The sequence below is a fragment of the Heterocephalus glaber genome, unplaced genomic scaffold, assembly GCF_053883595.1.
Source record: "Heterocephalus glaber isolate CG9 unplaced genomic scaffold, H.glaber_assembly_v1.0 deba00001481, whole genome shotgun sequence".
NCBI lineage: Eukaryota > Metazoa > Chordata > Mammalia > Rodentia > Bathyergidae > Heterocephalus > Heterocephalus glaber.
The window spans coordinates 36,477,192-36,490,577 of NW_028258317.1; the positions used below are offsets into that span (position 1 = coordinate 36,477,192).

The following is a 13,386-nucleotide window of genomic DNA, read 5'->3' on the forward strand; positions in this document are numbered from 1 at the left end:
CATTATCATCTTCATCATGCATCCATGAGTAATATGATTCACTTTTCACCTCCAAAATTTGTAAATCTGATTTTTCATGTGCTATTGTACTGAATTGGGCTATTTCTACCAGAAAAATCAAAAGAAAACTTTTTTAAAAACAAATCCTAAATGCACAGAAATTTAGCAATGCATATTTCATGGGTAAAACTTACCCACTGATGCTTTGGAGCTCCTGTATACACTTTGCCATTTGTCTGCCAAGTGGGTGAATGCACAGATGGCTTTTTGCTTTCCCCAGGTGCAGCTACTGAGAGTCACACCCACACTCCATTATGATAAAATACATGTTTTCATAACAGAAGAGTGGTGTAGGTGTATTTTACCCCCTATGATGCTCAGGTAAATAAAGAAAAACTTATTAGACGAAGCACTATATGGGTAAAAATCCCAGTTGGACATTTTTGCACACGTGCACACAACTTGCCACTCATCATACCAAGTGGGTAAACACAAAGACTGCTTCCTATATCCCCCAGGCACAGCTACTGAGATGCACAGCCAGCTACTATTATGCTAAAGTACAAATTTTTAATAGAAAAGTATAAGTGAGTTGTTGTAACTCAATGTTATGATCTTCAGGTTTAAGTCATACTAATGGAAACAAGAAACCCTAAGCATTACTGGGCCTGGAAATATACCTCCATTGTTCAGCTCATACTTAGCATAAATGAGGCCCTGGGTTCAATCTCCAGCACCAAAACAAAACAGAAAACAAATTATAAACATTATTAATAAAAGCAATCACAAAAATAGTTTTAAATGTTTTCAAAGTTCAATCTTTTAAGTGCCATCTTTATGCTTTTTTTATTTACCCATAATAATTACTACTCTAAGTAATACTTTTCTTTAACTCCTCATATTATTTTAAAATATTCTTTATCTTGTCACTATAAACAGAAAAAATTATCTGCTTGTCACAAGTAGAAAATTAGATTAAAAACAATAACTCTAATAAAGTACCAATCCATTATCATGTCATATAGCAATGGCAGTATAAATTTTACACTGAGGAAATTGTTTTAAATATCTACTGTTGATCTATTTTTAAAAACAGGCTAAAGGATTATAAACTTATTAAAGCATTTCAAAGAGTTTTCAAGATGAATGGCTTTTGAACTGAAAAAGATTAAAATCAAGAAGAGTTGGGCTGGGGATTTAGCTCAGTGGTTCCGCTGCCTGCCTCACAGGCACAAGGTTCCAAGCTTGATCCAAAAAATAAAATAAAATCAGGAAGTTACAATGAGTCTGACCCTATGAGTTAGAAGCTAAATGTCCTTACTCCCATTGATCCTCAATTTTCATATCTGTAAAGCAAGAACTTAAAAAATACCTAGCACATAAACTGTTAAATGAAATGCTACATATGTAGTAAGCTACAATGCATGTCAACTACTAGTAGTATTGCTGCTACTATTATTACTTTTGCAATTGAAGAAAATCTCAAACATAATTTCTACATGTGGCCTAGAAATCAAGGTTTTTAAAGATTCTGCATTACATTAATAAATAAAATGCAGCCAGGTGCAGTGACACCCACCTCTAGTCCAGTCCTGGCTACTCAGAAGACTGAGGTGGGAGGATCACTTGAGCCCAAGAGTTCAAGACCACTCTGGGCAACATAGCAAGACCTTGTCTCAAATAAATAAATGAATTAAAAAATGTAAAATACACTCATGTCTTTACTTTCTAGTATACAATTGCATCCTGGGACTCCTGGAATACTTCAAAATCCAAAAAGCATTTCCAAATTTACCTATACAGGGAAGTATAGTCATGTTTTATGAAATTCTCTACCCCGATCTACCACTAACATTAATGACAGCTGTTTATGCAACTTGAATAGCTTTCAGAAAACCTTCATAATAATTTAGAGAATTGCACAGTGAAATACTCACAAATTTAGTTTTTCAAAGCTCTTTTGTGCATTATGCTTTTCTCGCTCATATGCACTTTCAACTTCTTTGAATTCATTCTTGATCATTTCCAAATCAGCAACAGCTTCTGCTTGGCTAGCCTTTTCTACTTGCAAAGCTCCTTCAAGGTCTCGAATCCGTAACTACCAGATGACAGAGAAGGAATTAAATAATCTAAGCTTCCATCTTAAATTGAGTAAAACATTTTATCAACAGCAGACTGTCATTCATCCACTTTTTTCTACTTCGGTTTGAAAAAGATAACATTTTTTAACACATTTAGCGAAAGACGAGTGTAAGATTGAAGACATGACTATGCTAGGAAAAAGGATATGCTGATACAATTTAACCTGTCCCATCAAAGTGTTTAATTTTGACCTTCTACTCCATTCATTTCTTTTATAAAGTATGACAAATTAAGTAGTTTTTGAAATTCAGTGTTCTTCCTCACTTACGAAAAACATTATTACGTGGATATCTTTAAGAGGCTTCCAGGCCGCTGTACCACCACCACCCCCAGCACAGAGGTGAGCTGCTCCCAGCACCCAGGAGGCAGCTTCCGGGCCACTGTACTACCAACACCCCCATCACAGAGGAGGTGAGCTACTCCCAGTGCCCAGGAAGAGGCTTCGGGCTGCTGTAACACCACCACCCTCAGCACAGAGGAGGTGAGCCACCACCTGGGTGCCAACAGCAACCCTCCCACCCCCCACTCCCCGTCGAAATAAGAAGACACATAAACAAGTCTCAAAACCAGACTTCCAGATCACCTAAAGCAACCCCAAAAGGAAACGAGATGGAACACTCTGATACTCAACCACCTGGACTCCCTGAACTGGCAACAAAAGAGGATCTGGAAAAAATGAATATCTTTATAAGGTTACAAAATTTAACATTCATTTATTCCTCAAGATGTCTTAGTGTAGAAGAATGAATTATCAAACAACACTATTAGACTGAAACATTTTGGCTCTAGTGATCTGATATCTTGGATTTGCTTCAATACATTCTGGAGTCAGGAGAGTGGGTGAGTAATAGACAAACCACAATTGGTCTGAGACAGGTGTTAAGCCAAGTAATAAGACTGCAGACACCTAAGTCTAACAGCCCACTACAAATCCCGCCCTACAGCCTACATCAGCAGAGACCAGAGGGCTGATCAAATTCCTCATCTACCAACAGGAGAGTCTGAGGGAAACAAACAGAGGGACATCAGGTGCAGGGAAGGCACCTCAAAAATTGACAGGCCCTAGGTGGGTATAGCAGCACATGCTTGTAATCACAGCATGTAGGAGGCTGAGGTAGGAGGATCACTGCAAGTTTGAGACCAGCCTGTGCTACACAGTGAGTTCAAGGCCAGCCTGAACTACATAGCAAGACTGTCTCAAAAAACAAACAAGGGGGCCGGAGTTTTAGCTCAGTGGTTCCACCGCCTGCCTCGAAAGCGCAAGGTCCCGAGTTCAATCCCTGGTATCAAAAAAAAAAAAAAAACAAAAACAAGGCCCAACATGGTGCCACACACCTATAATTTCTCCACTCCAGGGTCTGAGCCAGGAGGATTCCCATGAGTTCAAGGCCAGAATGCACTACATAGTGAGTTAAAGGCCAGCTTGGACTACATAAAGAGACCCTGTCTCAAAAATCAAAACATACAAAAAAAACCTCAAAACAAAACAACATAGGCCCTAAAGCTAAGCATAGAAAATCATGACTCACTGGGATCCAAAAGATTGCAGATCTTGGAAAGAAAACACTCATTCAATAACACAGGAATTTTTTCTTTGACTCAATCCTTTTTTGGTTTGCTATTTTGCAATTATTTGCCATTATTTTTATCTTTCCTTCATCGGGTTTTTTTCTCCCTCTTTTTTTTCCTTTTAGTTTCTTTTCTCTACTTTTCTCTTTTTCTCTTTCTGTTTTTGTTCTCTTTTCTGCCCCTTCTCCTTTCCCTTATTATTTCCTACTGCTCTCTATGACTAATTTCCTTTTACTCAATAGAACCCCCATCTCACTTTTCTCTCCTCCTCAAATCTCATTGATGAACTTCTCAAATCTTTTTCATTTCCTGGTTCCCCAAATCATCTACTTTTACTAGTATAACTACTAAGCTTCATGAATCTCTAGATAGCTAGTTAACTTTATGTTATTGCTGGGGAATACGGTTCTATTGTTAGTAGAGGCAAAGTTGTTTCATTTAGTAGATATCATAGGTCAAAAGTAGGTCAATATTTGGTTTATCTTAGGGTTTATACTATAACTACAGATGTCTTTTCTGTGATTAGGGGTGGTACTTTATTAATAGGTCCTTACAGTTTATCAATATTTAGTTTATATTTGATGCTACAATGATGCCGATTGTATTACTATTGCCAAGGTGACATAGCTGTTGCTATTAATTGGTGTTCATGAGATTCCAATATCTGGACTGCCTTAGGGTCATTAAAAACCCTGTGGCACATTCTTAGAAAACAGGGTACTGGGCCAAATATGCTATAACCTCCCCATCTGATATAAACAGAGGTGGATAGAACCAGAGACAGAAGCAAAGTTAGCTATGCCCAGAGCACATCACTGGAAAATAGACATTAACTAAAGAGGTCTTCAAACTAGAAAAAAAGCTTTCTATTAGAGTCAACCTGAAGCCTCAACATGAAAAAAACAAACAAACAAAAATAGAAACATGAGAAGATGAGCCAACAAAATGTCTCCAAAAATTCCCAAATCCTCCAAGCTAATCCATGGGGGATCAAAGAGAAGGAAACCAAAAGCCACACACATGAATTATTCAGAATATCAGGGGAGATAACAAAACAGCTCAATAAGGCAATTGAGAAGCTCATAAAAGATATAAGTAATAAGATACTGGGCCAATTAAAGAAAATCAGTGAGTCTAAATAAGACATTAATAAAAAGCTGAACAAAACTATATAAAACATGAAGGACCTGCACAGAAAAGAATTAGAGTCCATAAAAGTGCTCCAAATAGAAATTCAAGAGATTTTCTATCAAAAGTATGGGCAGAAGAAGTAACCAATATGAGGGCAGAGCATCAGAACTAGAAGACAGGGCTATTATCAGTGACCAATTAATGAGATACCTTAAAAACTACAAGAGAACATAAAAAATGGACCCAGCAACTTCCAGGTGACACAAAACTGACTAAAATTAATTGGAATTAGTGAAAAATCAGAAAATAACACAAAGGGCATAAAAAAATCTGTTTACTAAAATAATAGCAAACTTTCACAATAAGAGAAAATAATTTAACATACAAATAAGTGAAACATGTAGAACTCCAAATAGCCAAATTCAGAAAAAAATTTCTCCATAACACATCATAGTCAAAAATCCCAGAAGTCTAACACAAGAACAGACTCTTAAAAGCCTGTAGGGAAAAACAAAAAAAATCACTTATAAAGAAAAATGCATTAGAATTACAGCAGACAGCCAGGCGCGGTGGTGCACACCTGTAATCCCAGCACTCAGGAGGCTGAGACAGGTGGGTCGCCCCATTAGAGGCCAGCCTGGGCTATATAGTGAGTTCAAGGTCAGTCTGGACTATATAGTAAGACCCTGTCTCAAAAAAAAAAAAAAAAAAGAACTGCAACAGACTTCTCAACACAAACCTAGAAGGTCAGGAGAGCTTGGAGGCAAGTGTTTCAAATCCTAAAAAAAAAATTTCCAACCCAGGCTAATATATCCTTCAAGACTATCTTTTAAAATTGATGGAGAAATGGGATAGTTTTATGAGAAAGAGCAACTAAAGAAATTCATGATCACTAAACCAGCATCTGAAAAATTCTCAAGAATACCCTAGAAAAAGACAATGAAACTAACAATGACAAATGGCCTAGTAGAATGAATAAGCCAGGTAAGGCTAGCAATTAAATAGAAGGAAAAGACAGTGAATCAGCGAACCAAAATAAGGTAATGACAAGAATAAGTCAATACATATCAGTAATGACTCTCAAGGTGAATTCCCCAATCAAAAGGCACAGGCTGGCAGACTGGATCAAGAAACAAAATCCAACAGTATGCCATTTGTAAGAAACACATTTAACCCAGAAAGAAACTCACAGATTAAAAATCAAAGGATGAAAAATAATATTCCATGCAATGGGAACCTGAAAAAAAGCAGATATTGCTATCCTATATTCAGATGTAGACTTCAAGCCAAAACTAATTAAAAGAGGCAAAGGCCATGGGGATCCTCCAACAGGAAGAGATCACAATCATTAACATATATGTACCAAATAATGCCAACCCAACTTTATCAAACAAGTACTACTGGACATAAAAGACCAGGTAAAATCACAATTATAGTAGGGGACCTCAATGCACACTAACACACACCAGACCCCCCCCCAAAAATCAACAAAGAAATATTAGATTTGAACAAATGGACTCAACAGATACATACAGAGTGCTCCATCCAACAACAAACTACACACTCCTTTCCACAGCATATGGGACTTTCTCCAAAACTGACCATATACTAGCCAATAAAGCAAGCTTAAATAAATGTAAAAGAATTGAAATAATACTACACATATTATTAGATCATAGCACAATGAAGTTAGAAGTCAACAACAAAAGAAAACACATAAATTATGCAAATGCATGAAAACTAAACAGTATACTCTTAAAGGGTTACAAAAGAAATCATGGAAAAAATAACATAATTTCTAGAACTAAATGACAATGCTAGTATAACTTATGAAGACTTATGGAACACAATGAAAGTCTTAAGAGAGAAGTTTGCCCACATCACAAAAACAAGCAAGCTCAAAGAAATAACCTAATAATGCACCTTCAAGGTCCTAGAACATCAAGAACAATCCAAACCTAAAGCTAGTACAAGGTAGGAAATTAATAAAGATCAGAAAGGAAATCAATGAAATTGAGACCAAAAAAAAAAAAAACAACACAAAGAATTAATGAATCAAAGAGCTGGTTCTTCAAAAGAATAAATAGACAAACCCTTAGCCAATCTAATCAAAAAATGAGAGAAAAGACCAAAATAAATTGAATTACAAGTGAAAAAGGTGAAATAACAATGATCTGACACTGTCAAAATCAAAGATCATTAAAGCCAGGTGTGTTGGTGCACACCTGTAATCCCAGGACTCGGAGGCTGAGGCAAGAGATTGCCATGAGTTCAAGGCCAGCCTAGGCTACACAGTGAATTCAGGGCCAGCCTGAACTACAAAGTGTGACCCTGTCTCAAAAAACAAAAAAAACAAAAAAAAAGATTATTAACAACTACTTCACAAAACTACATGCCAATAAATTGAAGAATTCAGAAGAAATGGATAGATTCCTAGATACAAATGAATTACCAAAACTAAACAAAGATTTAAAACCCTGAATAATCCAGTAACAAGCAATGAAACTGCTGCAGTAATAAAAAACCTACCAACAAAGAAAAGCCCAAGTCCAAATGGATTCACTGCTCAATTCCACAAAAACTTCAAGAAACATCTACTACTCTACGAACTTTTTAAAGAAATTGAAAGGGAAAGAGTATTCTCAAAGTCATTCTTGGAAGTTACCATCACCCTGATTCCAAAACCAGAAAAGGACCCAACCAAGAAAAGAGAACTATAGACCAATTTCTTTAAAGACTATAGATGCAAAAATCTTCAACCAGATACTGGAAAACAGACTGCAACAAATCATCAAAAAGATTATATACCCTGATCAAGCAGGCTTTATCCCAGGACATACACAAATCAAGAAATGTAATCCATCACACAAACAAAAGCAAGGACAAATATCACAAGATCATCTCAATAGATGAGGAAAAAGCCTTTAATAAAATCCAACATCTTTTCATGACAAAAACACTGAAGAAAATAAGTACAGAAAGACCACATCTCAATCTGATAAAGCTATTTATGATAAAGCTATCATCTTCAATGGGGAAACACTGAAAGCTTTCCCTCTAAAATCAGGAACAAGACAAGGATGTCCACTATCACCACTCCCGTTCAATACAGTACTAGAAACATCAAGAAAAAGAAAAAGGATAAGTATAGGAAAAAGAGAAATCAAATTATCATCTGCAAAAAACCTGATCCTCTACACAATCTTTATTTAGTGACTTATTTAGAATAGTGATCAGCAAACTTTTTCTGTAAAGAGCCAAAGAGTAAACAATTTAGGTTTTTTGGCCATAGTCTGTCATTCTAAGTGGCTATAGATAACATGTAAACAAAGGGGCATGACTGTTCTTCAATAAAGCTTTAAGCAAATAGGCTACAGGTCAGAATTGGTCCATAGGCAGTAGTGTGCTAACCCGTAGCTCCTTCTCATTTTCTCAGACCTAGAGAAAAGGATACTTTCCTTAGGAAGCCTCCATTTAATTCTCCTATTTATAATCCCTCTCTTTGTGATGATCCTATAGTATTTTAGTATTTTGTAGTTCTATCTATGCTTGTATATACTCATGTAAATATGTAGTTATACAAATATATAGCATCTCTGATAATGCAGAATTAGCTCCAAAGGGAACTCATTTACCTTTATACCTTCACCTCTGACTACAGTGATGGGTGATACGCACAGGATATGCACTCAATAAATAAGGCGTATATTTTTCAAATGTTCTCAAAAAGAAATGCATTCCATGGCTGTTGATAAAAAGAACACTTTGCTCAGCAAAGTTTTCTGCAAAGGGCCAGATGGTAAATATTTTATGCTTCACAGTCTGCTATAATTTGGATGTGGAATGTTTCCCTCTGATCCAAGTGTTAAAGGCTTGATACACAGGTAGGATGGCACTATCTGGAGGTGCTGTGGACCTCTAGGAGGTGGGGCCTTCTGGGAGAGCCTCAGGTCACTGAAGGTGTGCTCTTGAAGGGCACTGTGGAACTACCCCCATCCTCTTTCATGCTCTGCTTTCTTGCTCCTGAAGTGAGCAGTTTGCTCTACCATGTGCTCCTACTGTGATGTGCTGCCTCACCAGAGGCTCAAAGAAATAAGACCACTCAATTAGGACTGTTAACCCCAGAACCCTGAGCCAAAATAAACCTCTTTTTTTTTTTCTTTTTTGAGACAGTGTCTCGCTATGCAGTTCAGGCTGACCTTAAACTCACTATGTAGCCCAGGCTGGCCTCAAACTCACAGTGATCCTCCTGCCTCAGCCTCCAGAGTAGTAGGATTGCAGGGATGTGCCACCACGCCCGGCTTACCTTCTCTCTTTTACATCAGTTGTCTCATATATTCTGTTATAGTGATGGGAGGCTTACAAGTGAACAGGCCCATGGGTCTATCACTACTCCACTTTAACACTATAGCATAAAACAACAACAAAAGACACCAAACTTTACAAGAATAGACTGTAGGTGAGACCCAGCGTCAAGGCTGTAGTGTGCCAACTCCTCAAATGTGTTCTTATCCTAAATATGAGTGTCATAAAAACACAGTACTCATTCTAGACACACACCCTAGTTTTCTAAAAGTTAGCTCTGTTTTTCTGTTATAACACAATTTAAGAAAATTTATACCAAAAGTGTTTATATTTTACCTGAATAATTTCAGAATTAAATTTTGATTCCAAATGTGCTGCTCTTTCCACTTCAATGTTTTCTTCTAATTTTCTCACTCTGAGGGTTGTTGCCTAAAAGCAAATTAAAAGTTTAACTCATAGCTGGGTGTGGTGGCACATGCCTATAATCCCAGCTCTCCCGAGGTTGAGGCAAGAGGATTGCCACAAGTTTGAGGCCAGCCTGGTCTACATAGTGAGTTCAAGGCCAGCCTGAACTGCATAATGAGATCCTGTCTCAAAAAAAAAACGTTTAACTCATAAACATTGACATTTAAAGCAGAAACAGATGATTATATTCCAGAATTGTAATTAACACTTAGATTACTTTAGTTACAGTCTCAAATTTTGTACTCTGCCGAAGTGAAGTGTAAAAATCATGCTCAGGAAGAATGCTCCAGAACACTTTTTTTCTTTTCTAAGCTTTACTGAAGTACAGTGTGCATACAGAAAATATACAAATATATCTCTCCCCACGATGAATGTAATAATTATGTACTGGAAACACGTACTAATAAATATAAAAAGAAAAAATATCTTTGTTGATATTGTTGCTGGGCATTGAACCCAAGGCCTTGCATATGCTAACCCAGGGTCTTACACATGCTATGCAAGAGCAGTACCACTGAGCTCATTTTTCAATTGGGTTATTTTCATATTGTTGAGCTTTGAAAGTTCATTATATAATCTGTATGTATTTTGTGGATATATGATTTGTAAATATTTTCTACCAATCTACATATTGTCTTTTCATTCTTTTAACAATATCTTTCACAAAGCAAAATTGTTTATTATGATAAAATCTAATTTATCAATTTTTCAAGCAGGAATCCATTTCTGGGCCAAAACAGGAGTCAAAAGCTGTATTAATCCTATTATTGTTGAGAAAATGCAACCCTGTGAAGCACTGGGTTCCTAGTCTCAAAAAGAGAACTGGTCATGACCTCTCAGGGGCTGGGAAATTAGGACTAAGGGAATATCCAACATGTCTCAGGATAACAGCAGAAAATAAAATGCCTAGAACCTAAGAGTCAAATATAGTTAGTACAACAGTGATAAAGGCATTACTATTACATCCCTTATTGAATATATTAAAAACCAATGGATTCTGTACTTTATAAGGGTGAATTATATTGTATATGAAATATTTATCAATTTAAAAAATCAAAGAATGGAAAGGTCAAAATAATGTCAAAAAACTGACAACTACATAACTTAAACTTTTGTTCCCACTGGTGAAAAAAATCCTTTTAACTACATACCTCCTTAGAACAAGGAGCACCCAAAGATTGTGGGGTGCTTTATAAAGCATGGCACATACTTACAGCGGAGAAATTCTTATGTTTATTTCAAACCAAAATAAACATTAGCCTAGGTAGGCTCAATACTAATTTAAAAAAAAAACTATATATGCTCTACAGGATAAAGTTTCTGCCTTTAAAGAATTAATGTTGAATGTATATCCACTATGCTCATTACAGATTCTGTAAAAAGAAATCTACCCAGGGGCCAAGGATTTAGCTCAGTGGTTCCGCCACCTGCCTCACAAGTGCAAGGTCCCAAGTTTGATCCCTAGTACCAAAAAAAAAAAAAAAAGAAAGAAATCTACCCAGTCACAAGGATGTAGTCCATAGGCATCAAAAATAAAGGATTTCAAAAACTAATGAAAGAGAGAAGAAAGAAATCAGTCTAACAACATTAAAATACTTTTTCTCATTCTGAAAAGCACATATGTAGATTTCGCTATTAAAGTGACACGTATAATTCCTTAAAATACATTCTGCGATAAAACAATCAACAATCCAATCATTCATATATGTGTGTGCGTGTGTGTGCATACACATAATATTTCCACTCAGGAAGTTAAGAGGATATATTTTTACCTGTCTTAACTGAAACCAAATAGTTGAAAAATTAAGGTATCACATCTTTATTTTCAACATCTTTCTCTTTTGAGTGAAATGTCAAAAGAAAACAAATTTATAAGCTGTTTATCATTACTGAAACTATCAATAAACAAATAAAGATAGTAAGAAAAACTTTAAATGTTTAAACAGACTACATCCAAGAGTGGATTTTGCTGACAGAATAATTAGAGCCTTCCTGATAATTTTTTTTAATCTTCCAGTCTGGCAAATTAATTCTTATATCCACCAGAGGGTGCTAGAGAAGCACCAACATGCTGTTCACAAAAAAATTAGTGCAACACTCGAAGCCACACTGTCCTTTAATCCTAAAACAATCAACAATACAAGGCCAAAAAGCATAACAGAATTCTAATTAAAATACAAAATCCAACACAAATTCATATACTTAACTAATCAGGTTAACTATCTACAGTTTTGGCTGTAATACAAGTATTACACTATATTAATTCTGTTCCCTAACACTAGGAAAAATAGTCTTATTCATCACATATTTTATCATTTATTAGCTATTTGCCATGTCCAGTCCTACTGAAATATACTGTCAAGAGATTTTTATTTTAGTAAGAACTATAAGTTAATCAATCTCTCCATATATATAAATATATATAACACACATATGTATATTCTTACTTGTATCTCATTAAATCACATTAAACCAAGTTAGATAAACTATTTCATTTAAGAAAAATGTTCCATCTCTGAAGAAGGCAATGTAGAGAAAGACATCTCCTACCCAACCCTTTGGCACATGTTGCCTTATCACAAACCAGGAATGAGCTGCTCACCCCAATTCAGCAGCAGAACTAACCAAACATACCCAGATGTCTGCACACCACATTTGCTTCTACAGTTTCCATTGGCCTACTCCAAAAGTTTCACAAAAGTTCAGAAAACGTGTATAATGGATATGCTGAAAGACTGAGCAAAACAAAAAAGTTCCTACTACATTCTTTCCTCCTCAATCAAATACAATATATTCAGCTGAAGAGGATATATGTAAACTTAAAGGAATTAGTCAAGGAGAAAACTTTTTATCTATAAAACCTCGCCTGCTAAAATAGACATTAAGAAAAATAGACAGGAAACATCATACAAGTACATACTAGGTAGCAATTTCTCAGCAGTATGATATACAGTACTCTTTCCTAAACAGTTACAAAGTTTACCCAAATGTCCAACAATTTGTGTAAATAAAAAGTGATTGTTTAACTATTTTCCAGAATTTATCACCGATAATTCCCATTATTGAACACTTTTACAAGTAACCAATACAGTAGTGATCCTTTTTCAAAAAGATGATTCTAAGGGACTGGATCATCATAGACTAATTTTACAATGTCTATTTTGGTGCTAAGCACATTTTATTTTGTTGTATTTTAATGACTCTAAACAGTTTTTATGTGTCTTAATAGTTATCTACAATACTTATTCCTTACTAGAACGAAGGGGAAAATAGTTGCTACATTTTTGAACCCTGAAAATGAAGTGCTCAAAAATTTTTTTATTATAAAAAGACACCCAAGGCCAGGGATGTAGCTCAGTGGTGTCATGCCTGCCTGGAAAGCATAAGTTCCATTCCTGACATGGAAAAAAAAGACCCAAAGCTTCCAGGAATATAGCTAAGAACTATCTATGAGTCTTTTACTGTTTATCATCCTTGTTTTAATCAATAGCTTAAAAAGCAATATTATTCAATGTGACCTTTAATGAGGGATCTTTAAAAGCAGTTATTTTGCTAAATATTACTTCTACATGAAAGAATGTACTTACATTATCAATGACACAAACCCTACAGTTGAATGTTAATATTCTACAGCTCTCAAATAAGCCTTGTTTGTATTTGACTTCTACAATAATGTGGTATGTTTTACCAAATAAAAAACCCTATATTTCATAGTATCTAATATTTTAAATCATAACGAGGCATTCTAGTTTGAAGGGTCTATGTTTGTTTTTA

The 13,386-nt window shown here is 35.6% G+C and overlaps 1 protein-coding gene across 18 annotated transcripts in view; it reads right to left on the bottom strand.

Moving 5' to 3' along the window:
- Ccdc171 (coiled-coil domain containing 171) overlaps nt 1–13,386 on the bottom strand; it is a 361,174-nt gene that overhangs the window by 279,030 nt on the left and 68,758 nt on the right. For 16 of the 18 annotated variants that reach the window (XR_015440062.1, XM_087183886.1, XM_087183887.1 and 13 more), the window contains 2 exons: nt 9,484–9,576; nt 1,938–2,098 (listed from right to left, as the gene is read on the bottom strand). Coding sequence is in view for 17 of the 18 variants with exons in the window: in XM_087183886.1 (XP_087040012.1) it covers nt 1,938–2,098; nt 9,484–9,576 (254 nt within the window). In the remaining variant the exon portion in view is untranslated. The other 2 variants (XM_087183881.1, XM_087183894.1) reach the window with 2 other exon arrangements.